A 19815-nucleotide genomic window follows, 5' to 3' on the forward strand; every position below is an offset into this window, starting at 1 on the left:
CTTCACAATAATTGATGTAACTGGGGACCATTTGTTTCTTGTGATGCAGTATGTGTGGATTGCAGGGGTGCTTTTCAAACAGTTCTTGATTCGTAATGCTGTGTAACGAGTCTAACATAGCTTACAATGAAGTGTAATGGATACTTCACTTTTCAGGCAATAATTGATAAAGTTGGGGTGCACGGCGCCATTTCTTTCACAGTATGCATGGGCTCACCAGTCATAATAATATATTACAAAAAAAGTTAACAAACAAGTACACAAAAAAAATTTGGAATTTTCAACTAGAGTACGGACCATAGCACATCGATAAAAAGTACTGAAACACCAACTGTGAACTGATGCTGTGGTTGCGCCTGCACGTAACCTAATTACTAGCTGCCATATATTGTAATGTTGCTGTAGCCAAGCCAACTAGAGCCTAGCAAGCCAGGTAGAAATACAAAATAATACAAACAAACGTACCGCTATTAATCTTTTTCCTGGTCTTGTGCAGCTGGCATGGTGAACTTCTTTCATGTTGTTGTGTTGGGCGTGGCCGCCTTAATTACTTTCCTTTACAGGGAGAGCGCATCCACTGGCAGCTGGCACGATGACTTGAGACTTGGTGTGCCAGCTGGTAACAATTCCAAAAACAAATGATCAGCAGTTCGTTCATCTATATCGCTGTTTGAATTCGCCTGGTTGATTAACTGCATTGAAGTGGGCGTCACGTACTAGCTGTTTTGATCGGCATTTAATAGAATAGTCGTACGGTTTCTATCACCTCCATGAAAACACCCGTCCATTATATGATTGTCTCTTCATACAACATGGATTCTATTCCCGGTGAGTGCGAAGCCTTAGACCTTGTAGTTTTCTCAAACATTATTTATTAATTAGTATTTATTTATTTATTCATTATTAATGACATAATTTTAACCGCATGTCGTATTATCTTTAGTACTTGGTTGTATAATTATTTTTTTCTCACAGGGCTAGAGCAAAATGTGAGTACTTTGTGGGGATAGAAACTACATAACTTTCCTTCCTATGTCTTTCTTCATGTCCATGACCAATTTACGAATGGCTCAGGGCACGAAGTGCCTGCATGCTATTTGGAATTACATGAGGAAGGTGAAGTTGAAATATCAACATGTATTTGGCACAAATACAAGGATGTGACAGCCATTTTGAAGTCTATACACGTGACAAAATAATTAAAATGACGACAAATGACAGTCCCACTATAAAAGCGCCACGCGGTCAAGTTCCATTGGTTTCTTTGTAGTTCTTGATTTACAACTTTCACAATGCAGTGACCTACAACTCTTCAGCTGGAAATTGTGCAGGTGAGCCTAAAGAGAAACTGGAGAAAATATACCAATTAGTAATTAAAAAAACAGGGTGTGGTGGGAGGGACATGTTGATATTTCAACTTCACCTTCCTCATGTAATTCTAAATAGCATGCAGGCACTTCGTGCCCTGAGCCATTCGTAAATTACATTTCGGAAGGCTCCGTTTCATATCAACATGTATGGTTTGAAGCACCATGGGATGCCAAAACACTTGTTCCAAACTTAGTTTTGTCATCCCCATCCAAATTCCTATGATAAAACTTCTGGAAGGTGCCTTCTGAGGACCAGTCTGCAGCCTCCAGTATCTGCTTAGTTGTAACACCTGCTCCAGCTGCTTTAGAACAGGCAGCTCCTCGCACAGAGTGTGACTTGAAAATGCTGATATCTATCCCAGCATCCTTCATAGTCTCCTTAAGCCACCTGGCAATTGTAGAGGAGGTCACTGGGTTGTGCTTCCCAATCCAAGAGAGGAACAAACAAGCTTTTGGCTTAGATGATTGCAAATCTCTAAATTCCTTGGTACGCTGTTCATAAGCCCTTAGTGTCACTACTGGACATAATATAGGGTCATCCTTGAAGCACGGAAAGAAAAAATCTGGTATGTGCTTAGATGGCCTGTTCTGCTTTGCTAAATGAGTTGGTCGGAATGTCACCCCATCTGACTGATAAGACCTCCAGTGTATATTCAGGTTGGACAGGTCAGCTGATCGAGAAGGTCTAGTCAAGGCTAACAACATTACAGTCTTAAGTGTTAGTTGCCTAAGGGTCAGTCCCTCATTGTTACCCAAACTCTTGAGGTAGCTAATTACTGTACCTACATCCCAAAAGGATGAATATCTAGGCATGGGTGGTGTTCGATGAAAAGCACCCTTCAATAGTCTTGCAACTGCGGGATGAGTTCCAACACTGACTCCATCCACCACTTCATGTACTGAAGATATTGCTGAGCAGTAACAATTAAGGGATTGATATTGGTAGCCCTGAGAGGAAAGGTCAGCCAGGAAGTTTATGACATCTGCTATAGGTCCTGAAAGGGGATTTCTACCCCGCTGGTGACACCAGCCAGCCCATTTAGCAAAGGATGAGCTGTAGCTGGAGTTAGTCTTGTCTCTCCATGAGGCGAGCATAAGGCCTGAAGCCTCTGAAGAAAAACCCTGTGATGAGTAGGATTGCCTGAGATAGGCCACGCGATCAGTTGGGGCACTCCCTGTTTCATGAGAAAGTCCTGACCTACTGGTGTCACTACCAGATCTGACAGGGTCGGTAGAATCAGAGGGTAATCCTCCAGGACTTCTAGCACTATTGGAAACCAAGATTGGGTTTTCCACAATGGCGTTATTAACACCAATCGAGCTGATTGTATTTTCACCTTGGTGAGGCAACGATGGATCAGGCACCAAGGTGGGTTGGCATTGCCCCGCTGTTGAGACCAATCCTGCATAAAGGCATCTGTTGCTGCTGCTTCTGGGTCTGCTTTCCAGCTGTAATGAGACCAATCCTGCATAAAGGCATCTGTTGCTGCTGCTTCTGGGTCTGCTTTCCAGCTGTAAAACAGGGGAAGTTGCTTGGTCAGGTGAGAGGCGAATAAGTCCACCTCCAGGGGCCCCAGCTTCTCCCTTATTCTCTGAAACACGCTTGGGTTCAGCATCCAATCGCAACGGTCTCGAACTAACCGAGACTCCTGGTCCGCTATGGTATTGAGGTGACCCGGGAGGTGTTCTGCAGTGAGTGTGACGTTCCTGGACATGCACCATGTCCACACTGTGATCGCTAATTGGCACAAGAGGGCGGAGGTAGTGCCTACCTTCTGGTTGATATATGTTACTGCCGTTACATTGTCCAAACGGAGAAGAATTGTTGTATTCGTCCAATTCTTCCCGAATGCTTGGAGAGCCAGAAATGCTGCCAGTAGTTCCAAGTAATTGATGTGATGTTTCCTCTCCTCTGCTGACCAAACACCTCCTGTTCGAGTCTGACCATTCAGTACTGCACCCCGGCCAGCCCTTGCTGGATACATCGGACTCTATTGTCACAGACGGGACTGTTGGTGCAATGGGGTTTGACGTTTGACACGAACTTCCTGTCCAGGGATAGCCACCAGGACAGATCGGCTCTGCTTAATGGGTTCAGCTGTACTACAGTATCGAACTTCCCATTCACCCCTTTCTGTGTGTGATTCGTCGGGTGCACAGAATTCATCAGAGACTGTAGTGCTCTGTAATGAAGGGGAGCTAATGGCAATGCTCGCATGGTAGCAGTTGCTTTGCCTACAAATTGGGCTATCTCCTTCACTGACACTGCTGTCTGGGCCAACAGTCTGCGGGAATCCTGTTGGATTTTCCTCATTTTCTCCTCGGGAATTGATAGCAACATTGACTGGGAGAGTATTTCGAAACCCAGAAACTCTAGCTTCTGGGTTGGTTCTAAAATAGATTTCTTGTGATTGACAATCAGACCTAGACTCTCGAATAGTTGGCAGATGGATGGGATTATCTGCTCTAACTGGACTCTGTCTTGATGTAGAATTAACAGGTCGTCTAGGTATATTATTAGGCGACAGCCCACCTGCCTTAGGAAGCCCACTACTGGCTTCATTAATTTGGTGAAAACCCTCGGTGCGGATGACAGGCCGAATGGTAGACAGGTGAACTTGTACCATTTCTGCTCCCATTGGAAGGTGAGAAATGATTGATGGTCTGGGTGGATTGGGACCTGCAGGTATGCATCATTTAGGTCCATTTTGGCCATCCAGTCCCCTTGCTGGAGGAGGTCTGGAAGGAGGTGAAGGCCCTCCATCTTGAAGTGCTCCATCTTCACGAATTGGTTGAGGCCCTTCAGATTTATCACTGGCCTCTGACCTCCATCCTTCTTCTCCACCAGGAATATCTGGGACACATAATTGTCTGGTGATAGATGGGTCTCCACTATTGCTCCTTTGGCCAGTAACTCTGCAACCTCTGCTGTTACTAGGGTTGCATTCTCCTTTGTGGTATGTATTTGATGTGGCATGTGGGTCTGGCATGGTGCATTTACTAAGTCCAGTTGGTAACCAGCCACACAGTTTGTACTACCCACTGATCTTGTGTCAACACTTCCCAGTTTGGTAGGAAGTGTGATACTCGCCCAGCCAATTTTTGGCAGCTTATTAACAGGTTCATGTTGTTTATGAGAGCCTGTATGTGATGTGCTTGTGAACCCTGTAACTGAATATTGGTCACAGCATTTAATGAATGATTTTGCACATGAGATAAATCGTGCACATGACTTATTAATTGTCATTTCTTTGATGACTGTTTCTGGGCAGTTTTGCTGTTGCTGGGTTGCCATCCCCTCTGCTTGTAATGGCCGCTGTAGTGGGCGCCACCCCCACGACCTTTGTATCTTTGAGAGTGGCCCTTGTGAAAATCCGAGCGAGGCTTTTCTGTGCCCAGGGTCTTAGTTAAGGCTGCAGCTGCTTCCAGCCTCTCCCTTGCCAGTGTGCCAAGGTTCTCGCCAAACAGCATAGGAGCAACATCCTTGAAGTCTCCATCTCTCACCAGGTCCTTCAGACGAGGGTTCATCTGTGTGAGTAGAGCCTTCCTGCGAGCAACCGTGTTGTGAGCGTTGGCATTGCCCAACAACCGAAGGGATGTCTGAATGGGTCCGATCACTTCGGCTGGTAACTCCAGCTCCTCTGCTCTCTCCAGAACATACACTAGCGGGTTTACCGCGTCCAGCCAAAAGTTGTGAAGTCGACTCGCAGCTCTGTCCGTACGGCGAGCTGCTACAGGAATAGTACTGCTCACTACCGGATCCAGCTCTGGGCACTTCAGCCATCGGGAATCGGGTACTCCGTACTTCTCTGCCTGCGAGGTCCTGTCAGTGTTTTTCAGTTTGGAGTTGAATGATGTCTCAATAAACGCACCAGCCTCTTCAGACATTGGAACCATGCAGCTCCTTTGAACCCTCGTTCGAATCAGTAGCGGTGCGGCGAAGGTCGACAAACTCGTCTTCCTCATCGTCATCCTCATCTCCACTGGCCCCTTCAGATACAGTTTTTCGCCTCTTGTTAGGAGGGGGGCCAGAGCCGGATACTAGGTCGCTGTTTTGCGAACCGGCATGCGAGTTACTACCACCATGTGTGGTCTCGCTCTTGAGCGTCAGGATTTCAGCCTGCATGGCCTTGACGCTTTCGCATAAACCTGCGATGGTCTTCTTTGTCTCTTCGTCCATCGAACGTATCAGCATGTGTCGACTGTCACAGCCAAAAAAAATGCCAATGAAACTTGACCGCGTGGCGCTTTTATAGTGGGACTGTCATTTGTCGTCATTTTAATTATTTTGTCACGTGTATAGACTTCAAAATGGCTGTCACATCCTTGTATTTGTGCCAAATACATGTTGATATGAAACGGAGCCTTCCAAAATGTAATTTTTAAATGCATATTACAATGATAGCACCCATTCTCAAGCAATTTTGCTTCTGTAGGTTCACTTTGCGTTAATAAGTATCCAATCTATTTATGTTAACAGGTTCATTTGGAAACCTTGTATCATTACCTATATTTAACCACAGCATATTAAGCTCCTATCAGAGCAACAATGTTATTGTGTACCACTGTATACTTAACTTAATTGTGATCACATAGCTGCACAAATCAGAAGCCATACTATTGCTGACCACAACATGCTATACACTGCCTATAGTTGGATATGTCAAAGCTGTATAGTACAAAGTACATTCAATAGTATGGAAACATTAGCTGACTACTTAATAGCTACTGTACATGGTGACTAACTTGATATACATGTTTAGTACTGTGTAATATCAAGCACCACCAGCACCTCTAAAAAGCAAAGAAACACGGGTCAAACAAGCCAGCATATTAAACACACAGAGATCTCTATTTGGACTCAAATAAACATTTATACAGAAGCATTCTCAGTGCTTACTGATTATTTTCAATACTTATCTGCCCCTATCATGAACCACGATAGTGGGTTCATAATAGGGATCGCCCATGTTTTTTGCAAAAATCCTAATAGAACGCACACCTAAAAACCACCTTGAAAAGCATCCTTCAACTCAAAACAACCCTCTGGCGATGAGTATAAGTCCACTAGTAAGTATCAAGTGAAAAGGAAACAGTATGTGTATTTCAGACAACACTGAAATTTGCCAGTTTGTTCATATTATTCTTATTATATTCATAATATTATTATTCTTTCACAGGCATAGCGAAGTTTACAAGGAGAATCTTAGGATAAAAAGTAGCAAGGCTTGCTGAATGGATCATTGTGCGTGTCCATGACCTATTTTTGATTTCGTTTTCGGATGGAAACAGCCCAAACCGGGCTGTTTCTTCTTGCCATTACGCTCGAGAAGCCATACAAGATCACGCTCAGAGTTACGTTTTTGGTGTGCGCTACTTGTGTCTAATAGAATCTGTCTTTATTAAACTCAGTATAGGCCAGGAAGCTTAATCTGGGCTGATGACTTTGTTGCAAGGTGGTTTTTTCACTCTGATTATTGTACACTGTACGTGGGCGGGTTATCCAGATTAAAATATTCTAATAGAGCAGTCATGTAAATACTCTAATAATGCAGTCAAGTGTATAACAACAATCCTTGTACTGAATTTGACAGCTATTAAAGGCACCAGTAATGTAAATTGTAGCTCATATTAGGAGACTCTCAGTCTGTATGCTCATTGCAATTTGATCAGTTTCATGTGTGTACTGAAATGTTGATGGTGTTACTATGCAGAATGCAAAATTACACTATTCACAACAGTTTTCTTCATAATCCATTACTGGATTAATAAAAAGTACATAAACTAGATGAATAAAAAATTGCAAATTTTGAAATGGGAATAGAGATCGCTGAAAAAAGCCACAGAACAAGAATGGATCGCTGGGGTGGTATTGTAAACCACAAATCCCTATTTTGACTCTCTGTCATAAATTTTTAGTTACATGCTCTGTCATTTTGAAGTGAGTCAAAATAGGGATTTATGGTTTACATTACCACCCCAGCGATCCCTTCTTGTTTTGTGGCTTTTTTCAGCGATCCCTATTCCCATTTTAAAATTTCCAATTTTTTATTCATCTATAGTGTATATAAAACTACTCATTTTCCTTAGTCTTTAGCTATACCATATCCATTGAGTCTAAATAGAGATCTCTGTGTGTTTAACATGCTGGCTTGTTTGACCCTTGTTTATTTGCTTTTTTCAGCGATCTCTATTCCCATGTTTTAATTTTTGAAAATTTTAATGCTTTCCTTCAGCAGCATATTTAAATACTACAAACTTATTTAAGCACTTACATGTACACACTTGGGGACCATAGCACACCGATAAAAAGTACTAAAACAGGCTGGAGTACTGCATGATATTATATTACAGTAAAAGCATCTGTAGCTACTCACTCTGTCTCATCTTTGGCTCGGGCACTTTTTCCTTTTCTTATAACATGGCTTTGGAAACTGCAACATCAGTTTATTGTTGTCAATTTTCAACCTCTTCCTTCTACATCGTGAAGCTACCTTGCCTGGCCCATCCAGTTTCCTGGGATTGCCCTCACTCAGCAATCTATAAATACAAAGATGAATGACAACATGTACAGAATAACTAGCTTGCCAGATTAAGGCCTATCCTACATACAACAAACATGCTCAGAAATGCGATACACCTACACAATCCTCTACGTACCTTCTTTTCCCTGTTGTATGCCTCTGCACTGAATCATCCATGATGCTCGCCAAAGAAAAAGCAACAAACTATGGTGCTTGCCAAAGAAAAGCAATCGACAAAGATCAACTAATGATAAAGTGATCACGAGATCTTGTAATTTATGGCAGGCAGTGCCAAACTGTTATGGCCATAAGGCCACAAGGTCGCCTTTTGCAATAACTCATTTTATATCACAATGTATCACACACGTATCATGGTTATCATGGCATCACTATCTCCAACCTCATTGTTCAATTGTATCACAATAATAAACTGGAACAATATACAGAGTATCTATATAAATAAAGCTGTCTGTCCGTCTGCATTCTGTCTTTGTGATGCCACTAATTTGACAACCAAAGCACGTATTAACACGGGACTTTAACGAAATTAAGCACTCATCTCCAAGTTTGTTGTTACAAATTGCTATGTGCTTTCGTTTGTTTTCTACAGAGCATTAAAGATGTTGGTGTAGAGGAAAACTTGAGCTACATTCCTGTCAAAATCACAAGCAAACAGTCAAAGTGTTAGCACATAGAACTGTAAACCCAAAGGTCCAGGGTTGCCAATGACAACTTTTTTTCTTCTTAGTGCCACCTTTTGTGACACACTTTTCATATGTCAGCTACTGGCGATGCTTACTTGACAATCTGTACACGTATCGACACAATTCACACGTGAAATGAAACACTCACCATCTGGCTATGTCGCAAAGTTTATTGCAAGTTTCTACCTGCATTCCTTTGTCACGTTGAAGGCCATAATGTAGAGAAAACTTCAGCTGCATTCCATTGCTAACCACACTATTAACAGCTCAGCTGGTAAAGAACCTCCCTGAATTTGTTGCGGTTACTGCTGTGTAGGGTGAGGGTTTGAATCCTAAACTGTTTTATATACTTTTTTGGTGCATACTTTTTCTCGTATTAATTAAGTTCATAGCATCCTGGCATTGTTGGAAAAGTATATAGTAGTACATTTGATAGGTATAGGGCAGGCATGGGCAGGCCAATTGGGTGCATGTTCATTTGTCTGTGTGTTTGTCCCGTGTGTTCTATTAGAGTAAGTGCTTTCTCTTTGTAACTCTAATTCTTTGTGATGTTAGCCACTTGCCTAAATTATAAAAACAATTATCCAGGAAGTGCACCTGTGTGTTACATGTATGTTAATTTTGCTCCAACCTTTGCTTGCAGTATGGCTACAGTAAATAGCACTGCTTCAGACATTCTTTGTTGACCACGTCATTACAGTGCCTGCATGATAGGACAGCACCACATAATTTGCGTGTCTCTTGATATTATTGGTTTAGCTTACATGTAATTCTGCTGCTTGCATGTTCACATCTTTTAACTATTTGGCTTGCATGATGATTCATGCAGAAGATATCATCATGCATGCTACTTTAGGACATGATCTTTAATGCTTCATTCCCAATGCATTGATTCATGTTATTGTGGAATATGAAATGGTCCTGCACGTAGGGCAGGTACCAATGCTAGTATGCAATAACTGATATTCTAGGACAGGAAAAGTAGCCAATGGCATTAGTACTAAATACTGTGGCAATATCAATATTGTGATAATGTTGAAATTTGGAGAATACAAGTAGTATTTTGTGGTTTTTAAGATAATAAAGAGTTATGTTACCAAGTTAAATATAAATTTTAGTGACGAAAAAGTCTAAGATTTATTGTGCAAGTGTGGCATGCCTTTAACGCAAGTGCTTTGTTTTATTATTGTAGGTGAAATGATGTGTACTGTTTACTGGTATTATCAGCCTGATGATGAAAACCTTCTGGAAGTAAGTACATGCTTGTTGTTCTTTTGTTTTGTTTGGACAGTTCCTGGAATTTTGATAACTGCATTCCAATCCATTTTTGTACCTGGCTACATAGGATAGTATATATATGTGTTGGCTAAATTTATGCCTTAGTGTGAGTATGGGGGGAGGGGTCTGGGCCAGGGAAACTTTCCCCTCAGAAGGTAAATTTGAAGAGTAAATTACTACAGTAAAACCTCACTTAGTGGCCAGGTCCAGAAAGTAAGTCCAGGTATACCTTTGCTATTACATTGATTTAATTTTTAATTTTCATTAATAAGGCCAATAGCCATGTACTGCAGATCCAAACTGGTACAATATTAAATTTCAAGGGTGCCAGCTGAGCAGGCAGTCAGTCAAGGTACAGTATCTCTGCAGAAGTTGCTGCTTCTAAGTGCCTACCGTATATGTGACTCGCTGAGCGAAACACTGACTTGTTTGCATATACTATTTGTGAGATAAATGCCATTGAATGTGCATAAATAATCTACATACATTTTAGTGTTTTTAATTGCTTCAGTAAACAGCGAAGGAGGATATAAATTGATATATTATACAAGTACACAAAAAAAATTTGAACTAGAGTAGGGACCATAACACATCAAAAAGTACTGAAGCAAGCTGGAGTAGTGCACAATGTTAAATCACTTATAAGTGTTATATCCCTACTGTGCATTTCCATTGTGGTATCTTGAGCACAGTAGGGATACTGTATAACACTTCTTAATGTTTCACTGTGATTTAATATCGTGCACTTCTCCAGCTTTTTCAGTACTTTTTATCAATGTGTTGTGGTCCCTACTCTCGTTGAAAATTCCTTTTTTTGTGTGTACTTGTTTGTTAACTTTTTTGTAAAATAAAATTATTATGACTGGTGAACCCACTCCAACTGCATCAAAAGTGAGAAATGGCGCCACACATCCCAACTATCAATTATTGTCAGAAAAGTGAAGTATCCATTGTGCTTCGTTGTCAGCTATGTTCAACCCGTTACATAGCATTACGAATCAAGAACTGTTTGAAAAGTACCTCAGCAGTCAAAGTAGCCACTATGAAAAATAGACAATTTCCATTAGGAAGAGAAGCCATCACTTGCTACTGCCAAATCGACACTTTTCGCTGTCAGCAAAGATGAATGGGACACAAAGGAGGACACTGGTAAGTCCATTAAGAATGCATTGTATGTACTGCAGTATGCCAAAAGGCACCTCTTGGGCCAAACTAATGTCGAACAGTGAGAAAATCAAGCCCGTAGCCTTAACCATTATCGAGTTATGTTTGTCTGAAGGCATCAGTCAGTCAGTCAGTCAGTCAGTCAGTCAGTCAGTCAGTCAGTCAGTCAGTCAGTCAGTCAGTCAGTCAGTCAGTCAGAAAATTCTTTTAAATAATTTTTTTAAATTCCATAGCAACTTGTTGAAAACGTTTCAGGTCGATCTTGTTTGGGCTTGGTTCTACCTAATCAATACTGCTTCATCGTCATCAGAGAAAAGGGAAGCTGGTTTTTTGGGTGATGTTTTTCATGGCACCTTTTTGGTCCCTACTATTGTACTGTATGATACCAATGGATTTGTCTCTTCTTGTAGAGTAAGAATATCTTTGTTTCGTTTCTGTACCATGAAGCAAACATGAGTTGTGTGTTTGTTTACGTTGTGGTAACTTTGTCACTGTTTCTAAGCCTTCTTGTTTGATAGCATGGATATATTTAGCTCAAAGGATGAATGCCCCAGTTCATGGTTCCAATTCTATAGTCCGTTGCACTCGACACGTATGATTTATTAAACAAGTGCCTGTAATTTTTTTTCTGTATAGGCACTGTACAAATCAATGGTTCTGCTCTTGTTGTCTATTGCTATAACTTCAAAAGCTCTTACCAGATAAGGCTGAAATTTTAAGTCATTGGTTTTTCCCTCTATACAACAAAAAAGCCATGAATTGAAGTTCAACAACATGTAAACAAGTCAGGTTTTTGCTCAGCAGGTCACACATATCAGTATTTAAGCCGGGCTTATAATAAATAAATGCCAGGTCCTATGTATGGTACAGCAGGTTGTTATTTATTGTGAGGTGCAAACTTTTAATAATAGTCTCCAGCATAAATTTCTGTGATTGTGAAATCTACAAGACATGAACGATATTTTATGCATCTGTTTGGATACTATGGTAATACAGATAGTTTACATAAAAATCTGCTCACTCAAAAATATAAGAAAATTTAGTCAGCCAGCAGACACTTTTGCAAGTTAAGCTTTGATTCACAAATTTTGCAAATAAATTCGATCTTGTACACATACCCCCACTGTGTGGTAAATGAAGGCCAGGGATTGCTATGTTCTTGTGCAAGAGTGCTATGGATTATAGTAAGGTAGCTTAGTGTCGAATTTTGAAGAAATTATTATGAAGCGGAGTAAAGTACCAATTTTGTATTTGACCATTTTTAGGAAGGGTGCCATGCCCCCATTATTATCAATCACTGCTTGTAGCAAAAATCTAAATACTGTCAACCACTGTATATTGTATAAAAAGCTGTAGCTAATAATTTGTCTGTAAAGCCCTGTCTACAGGCAGTGAGATGGTTACAGACCTGTTATTCTAGGTCTGTAAATCTTGCTGCATTTCAAATCCCACAATGAAACATGGGTGAGGATATAAATACAAATGAAACCTTTATTATAATAAGATGGTGTAGTGTGATGTGTGTAGGCAGATAAATCCATTTAACCCTTTCTTACCGAAGTTATTTCGTAAAACCACAAAAAAAACCTCAGGAAATGATATTGTATGGCTTGTGTGATCTTTGCATGATACGTGAGGACCCCACCCATTACCCATTAATTAACATGGAACACTATATACCATATGAAAGCCCTCTTTCCCTTCTACCCAAACATCTAAAAACCTTACAGGAAAACACATAACTCACACGCTTTGAAGTGAAGAAAGGCACACTGTTATTCTTCACCATAGCAGCGAAAGATGGGCGCCGCCATCTTGTTATAACCCCAGGTTGCATCATACTGTATATTTTTAGAATCCTTATCACGTGAGGAACATTTTTATTCTTAGTAGAACACACCATGATGCTCAAAGCGAAAGTTATCGAAATTTAAACAAGTACAATTGTTTTTGATGGTGTTGATAGTTCCCCATAGTCATACTTATCGCTTCGTGTTAAACTTTATTAGAAACGCCTGGGCCTACTCAACAAATTGGTGGCTATTTCAACTTTGTAGCCCCTAGGATGAAGGAGTTATGGGTCCATTTATATATAGGGCACCTGTAACACGCGTTTTTTGGCAATATATTAGCCATTCGGTAATAAAGGGTTAGTGACATATTGTATTGGAACCATTTTTGCTATTGCATTCTTCACTTTACAATATTGACTTTGTCCTGATTGCAATTGATTTGGTTGTTTTTGTAGTAGAAATTGTCACTTTAAATAGATTTGTCACCTTGGCAATTGAATTCAACCTGCCTATGGTGCTATTGCATTTGCAAGAAATTGTCATGACTGATTGTTGGTTTATAGTAGTACTGAATACAACTAATTACTACAAGTTCTTGTTAGACAACAATCGTTTCAGCTGCTACACATAGTGTTCTTGGTTAGCCAGGTAGATACTCACTAATTAGTTGTGACAAAATTTCCTGCAAATGTGACTAATTCTAATGCAATAGTGCCTAAATGCATCAAATTCAATTGCAAAAGCACAAATTCTACTGCAAAAGCAACGAATTAGATAAACAAAATGGCAAATTTCAAATTTGTCTGACCATATTTCTTTTTACTTGATCCTGATACTAGTGAACCTATTCTACTTACAAAGAACCCCCAGAACATTGTTTGGAGTTGAACGATGCTCTCCTATGTGCGTGTGTGTGTGTTCCATTAGGATTTGATGGGTAATTCTTATTATGAACCCACTGTCATGGTTCATCATATTGTATAAGAATGATGCAGTAGTTTTCAATGGCATCCATTGTTAGGATTTTTAGGAAAGTGGTTGGTCCGTATGGGTGGAGTGGCAGAAGGTTATTATTATTATTTTGCTTGTTTTGTATTATTATGTTCTGGGATTGCCGGGTTAATTTGAGGGAGATATTTTGAATGGTAAAAAGTTTCTCAGTCAATTGGTGTATTCAGTCGGGGGTTGTTTATATTTTATTATATTCCTTTTCTCTAACAATGCTTTATAATACAAGTACACAAAATATATTATATAGAATTTTTAACTAGAGCACATTGATAAAAAGTAGAGCACATTGATAAGAAGTACTGAAACAAGCTGGAGTATTGCATGATATTAAATCACAGTAAAACAATAAGAAGTGTTATATCCGTACTGCATGTGCTCTTTTTGTGTACTTGTTGTTAACTTTTTTGGATATTAAAATTATCATGACTGGTGAACCCACACATACCACATCAAAAGAATAAAAATGGCGCCGCATGCCCCAACTACCAGTTATGTCTGAAAAGTGAAGTATCCATTATGCTTCATTGTCAGGTATGTTCAATCTGTTACACAGCATTACGAATTAAGAACTAAAGCACCTCTATAATCAAAGTAGCTACTATGAAAATACAGACAATTTCCATTACGAAGGGAAGTCATCACGTACTACTGCCAAATCGACACCTTTTGCTGTCAGCCAAGATAGTAAGTCCATGAAGAATGCATTGTACATGCTGCTGTATGCCAAAAGGTACCTCTCAGGCCAAAGCGACATCAAACAGCAAAAAAATAAAGCCCTTAGCCTTAGCTGTTATTGAGTTACACTTGTCTGAAGGCATCAGTCTGTAGAAAATTCTGTTTAATATTTTTTTTAAATTCCATAGCAACTTGCGTGTTGGGTTGATCTGAAAGCTTGTTTGGACTTAGTTTTACCTAACCAATACCTAACCAATACTCCCTAATCGTTGTCCGGGAAAATTGAGGCTGGTCGTTGTCCAGGAAAATTGAGGCTGGTTTTTGGGTGATGTTTTTTTGTGGGCCATGCCTAGACCTTTGTGGTCCCTACTATATACAGTCCCTACTATACAGTACTTTCTTACTGTATGATAATGCCAGTCAATTATTACACTGTATTTTGTGTAGGATGAACTTCTGGCATCTCAACATGTGGATCATAATCCTGTGGCTGCAATCATAGAGAAATGTTATGTTTTAGGTCTAAGTAAATATTGTAGGTATAAAACTATGTTAAAACGTGATAGTGAAGGTTTTGCTACAAGAGTTACAGCTGAAAGATTCGTTTCAAAAGCAAAGAAATCACTCTATCAAAAATTACAGATTCCTGACAACTTGACGGATCCAAATCTGGTATTCTTGTGCCAGAAATCATACAATTATAAAACTGGAAAAGTCAGTGGTAGAAAATAAACTTATTTTAAGCATGATGATACACTATTACTGGCATAGGTAGTTGTTTTGTTGTTTATTGCATATTTTTAGCTACATTCAAATTAGTTATTTTATACACACAAGCAGTTATGTAGTATTGTAATGTAATTTATTGCAAGTTATTTTTAGTAAATATATACTGTATATATTGATTTATTTATATACTTATGTATGCATTGTATGTATTTATACGTCTCCTGTGTATTGTAAATATGTGCGCACAGAAGTGATGTAATGTAGACTATACTATATCAAATAAAAATACCACATGGCTAGAGACAAACTACAATAAAAGTAATCTATGCTGCTTTTTTTTGTCTTTCAAAATGTTTTCACAAACAACTTGACCCCAAAATTTTGTCCATTAAAAAGTTCCAGCCTTTTGTGTTAGAGGCTTGCAGCAAATAAATCTGCACTCATACAGTACAGGGGCTGTAGGGAAACAGGAACAAATGTATTGTGTACATTAACAAATTAAATGCAACTGAACTGTATTTACACATCTATGCAAACTGCTTGCACTATGTTGAATAATGTGTGTATGCACTAAGCTTAAAAAATAGCAGTCTCCCACTAACTGATTTAACCATATCAAAACAAAGCACATTATGTACAATTTTTTTATAGAAACCTTATTAACAAATGATTCTTTTAAAAATTAACAGCTGGAAATAAAATGCATGTGTTGTTACAATTAACCACTTGCCCATTCTTTGTTATATTATATTAACCCTTGACTGGCCAAGCAACTTTTTTTTTAATTGGTAGAAGTAGCTTTTACTATGTTGATTGTCTGGGGGATGAAAACTGATGTGGTTTGAGAACACTCTGAACAGACAACTGGAAATCACTTTAAACCAGATAAAGCACTGACACTCATGCAATATGACAAAAACATTATTCTGGTGTGCTCTCCAGCCAAATACAGCACTTGGCTTTGTGTCATGCTGTATTAGTCTCTTGCCCATGCCCTGCTATTTTTTTCCTTATTGCACTCTGTAGGCAGATTTTTGGGGAATGATCTATTAAACATGTACAAGTAATGCAGTTTCGTTACGGATGCAGTTTCGTCACGGATGCATTTTATTATTGATACAATTGTAGAAAAAGTACATCCACCGAAATTGCTGTATGGTTGCTATTTTGATGTAGTCTGTTCTTTGTGCTTTACTAAACCTTTTCCCACTAGATCAGGTACTTCAACAGCCAACCATGGACCAAGCTACAGGTGTAAAACATACATACATATATATACATTATAACACTAGAAAACAATAGTACTATACAAAAAAGCAATTACAGGTTGTATTCTAGTGTAAATAGCACACTTTAGAAGTAATCAAAGTGTTCAGCAATGAATTGTTTAACCCTTAAACCTGCATAATCCAGAAAACTGGTTAATAAATACGCATGCCTTGCATAGAGCGCTGTAACTTTCGAAGCGTCCATTCTATGGCTATGCTATTTACATCATTCTACTTCTGATGGAACAAGGATTAAATGATACCTAGGGTTTTACCCTAACGCTTAATAGTGAGGCCAAAACTAGCCGTGAAAATAACTTATCGGTAAGGAAACATGCAAACACTTTTAAAATAGTCGATAACTCGATGGTAGTTGCTCCTATTACCTTGCAACAACTTCCATTTGACTTGTGAATATTTGTATCAGGCCATATATGACTCACGTGAGTAAACCCACAATCGAAAGTAAACACGTGGCAAGAATTTTGAAACACAGACGTCATTCGTCGATGTTCATCACTTCATAACAAGTAAGCCATTGTAGTTACAGTGTTCATTTAACTTTCTCCAAGTAGCCCAGTGGACACACTTGTAATCTATGTATGCTATAAGAATTAAGTTACACCACCTAATGTCGCCATGCATGTCCATGGATTTTGGAAAAACGATCCAAATTGCACATTAGAAGTTTCGAGATAAACGGTTTTAAAGAATTGAAGCCAGCATAACTCTCCAAGGATAGCAAGCACGCGTATGAAATTTACACAAAAGATGCATCAATCTGTTACCTTTCAAGCCACTTCCAGTACTTGTAGCTGCTTGTACAGTTTCCCAACAAATAAGATAGAAAATCTGAGCAGTTGGACGAGCGAAGTAGTATCACGAGTGCTCACAAAGGGGGGGGTGGCGGGGAGGGCAAAAGATAGGCCTCAAAATGGAGGCAGACCACGATTGGAGTCCAGACACGAGATTACAGGGCTGTGCTGGCTCCTTAGTGGCTGATATGTAGCAAAATCTACAGAGAACACGTCTGGCCAACATTATAAGGCTGTCTACCAGTAAACCACTGATTCTTGCCAAGCCAGGTCCTCCACAAGGCCTGAAACCGCCATTTGGGCACTCCACACCACCCAGAAAAGACGTTTACTAAAACCAGCCTCATGTAGTTTGAGTAGTGCTGAGGGTCAAAGCTTGTGGTACGATAGTGTAGCTATCCACTGGTGGTGTTAGTTTGATTTTGCCTGATGTGCGATTTGGTTCGGTTCTGTAAAATCTGGTCACATATTGTGTAAACACGCATTTCCAAAAAGTACTGTGCGGGTTTAAGGGTTAATAATTATATTGTTGGACCTCATGAGTACCTGTAATATGCATACTTTTTTACAATCAATACTGGTTGCAGTGCTAAATCTAATGGATTTAACCCTTAAACCTGCAGAGAATTTTCGGAAATGCGTGTTTACACAATATGGGCACACATGGCGACACTAGAGATGGGGTAAGTTAATTACAGCCTACAAACACACAGATTAAAAGTGTGTTCACTGGGCTATTTGGAGAAGGTTAAATTAACACTGTAACTACAGTGGCTTGCTTGTTATGAAGCGATGAACAGTGACGAGTGGCGTCTCCGTGTTTCAAAAATCTTGCCACGTGTTTAATTTTGATTGTGGGTTTACTCACGTGAGTCATATATGGCCTGATGGAGAATTTCATGACAAATTGAGTGGAAGTTGTTGCAAGGTGATAGGAGCAACTACCATCGAGTTATCGACCATTTTATAAAGGTATGTAGAGGGTTTGCGTGTTTCCTTACCGAAAAGTTATTTTCATGTTTTGGCCTCACCATTTAGCACTAGAGTAAAACAATAGGTATCATTTTAATCCTTGTTACATCACAAGTAGAATGACGTAAATTGCAAAGCTATAGGAGTGCGGCATGCATACTTATTATCCAGTTTTCTGGACTACGCGGGTTTAAGGGTTAAGAAATTAAACAAGACAACATGACATTATACCTTTTCACAGAGAATAATAATTAAGAACTGGAATTCTTTACCCTATGAAATAGTCACATCAAGCAGGTGGTAATAGACTATCATACACCTGTAGCTGTACAATTTTTATAATTATAACTTCATTTGTGTAAATCAGCATGCTGGTGCTGGGTTACATCTCTCCACTTTTAAACTCTAATACAGCAATCAGTTACTCCAACTAATATGTAGTGCTGAGCGATAGTGGAAAAATCACCATCATGATAGATATTGAAGTACTATTCATGATAAAAATTATGATAATATCACAATAATTACGATTTGAATGATCTTCAGTCAAGTTCCAAGTATTCAATGCATGCTAAGCATAATTACCACCATCATAGATTACTATTTGCTTGGTTTTCTTGTAAGTGCATCAATTAGATAATTAATTGTGTGGGCAGCCGATATTTCTACAATTTTTGTTATTATTATAAATTTTACCACGAGGGTTAAAGCCTTGCAGCCAAACTTTTCCATGATATTGTCCCCCACCTTTGCGCTGGGTTGTTGAGTACTGCATGGAGAGGGGGGCGTCTTCCTGGCTGTCTGCACTTCCGTTGGAGCAGTATGGTTTCGCCCTTCATAAAGGTGAATTCATTGATGCCGCCTGTTTACATTATGGCTTTACGCCATCATTGCATCGCACTGTGTGTGTGATAAGGATTTTACCTTGTCTCATACCCTTAGCTGCCCACATGGTGCCTTTCCAATTATCCGGCATAATGAAGTACGAGACTTGGCTGCTAGTTTGATGACGGACGTGTGCCATGATGTCCAGGTGGAGCCTCAACCACATGCCCTGTCTGGTGAGGTTATGCATCACCGTTCAGCTGTGTTTGATGATAATGCCAGAGTGGATATTAGAGCATCTGGTTTTTGGAGGTGCTTACATCATCTCACCTTTTTTGATGTTCGTGTTTTTAATTCTTTTGCAGCTTCCAATCGGTCTACCACCTTGGCTACCACTTTTCGTAGGCATGAGGCTGAGAAGCATCGTGCTTATGAGGAGCGTATACGCGAAGTAGAACATGGCAGCTTTACCCCATTAGTTTTTTCCTCCTCCGGTGGAATGGGGAAAGCAGCCACTACCACCTATAAGCATTTGGCTCAATTACCCAGTGAGAAGTGGAGTTCCCCTCCAAAGATGATAGCTTTGTTGCTGTATGCTCAATATGTGGCTTGTCCTTTAAGCTTTGAATGGCAGAATGCTTGCCTCTGCTCCTTGAAAGGACTTTGGTGTCATGAACATCACCAGTG

The 19815-nt window shown here is 39.7% G+C and overlaps 2 protein-coding genes across 3 annotated transcripts in view; one reads left to right on the forward strand and one right to left on the reverse strand.

Annotated features, from left to right (window-relative positions):
* LOC136250678 (trinucleotide repeat-containing gene 18 protein-like) overlaps nt 1-15453 on the forward strand; it is a 60889-nt gene extending 45436 nt beyond the window's left edge. For both annotated transcript variants that reach the window (XM_066042905.1, XM_066042906.1), the window contains 2 exons: nt 9791-9849; nt 14967-15453. In XM_066042905.1, the coding sequence (XP_065898977.1) occupies nt 9791-9849; nt 14967-15251 (344 nt within the window). In that variant the 3' untranslated portion in view covers nt 15252-15453. The remainder of the gene's footprint in view (nt 1-9790; nt 9850-14966) is intronic.
* Nucleotides 15454-16279: 826 nt separating this feature from the next.
* Nucleotides 16280-19815, reverse strand: part of LOC136250681 (ubiquitin-fold modifier-conjugating enzyme 1-like) — a 61592-nt gene continuing 58056 nt past the window's right edge. Inside the window, exon 7 of the mRNA XM_066042910.1 lies at nt 16280-16494. Coding sequence (XP_065898982.1) covers nt 16411-16494 — 84 coding nt within the window. The 3' untranslated portion in view covers nt 16280-16410. The remainder of the gene's footprint in view (nt 16495-19815) is intronic.

This window comes from Dysidea avara, chromosome 3 (assembly GCF_963678975.1).
Source record: "Dysidea avara chromosome 3, odDysAvar1.4, whole genome shotgun sequence".
NCBI classification, from domain to species: Eukaryota; Metazoa; Porifera; class Demospongiae; order Dictyoceratida; family Dysideidae; genus Dysidea; species Dysidea avara.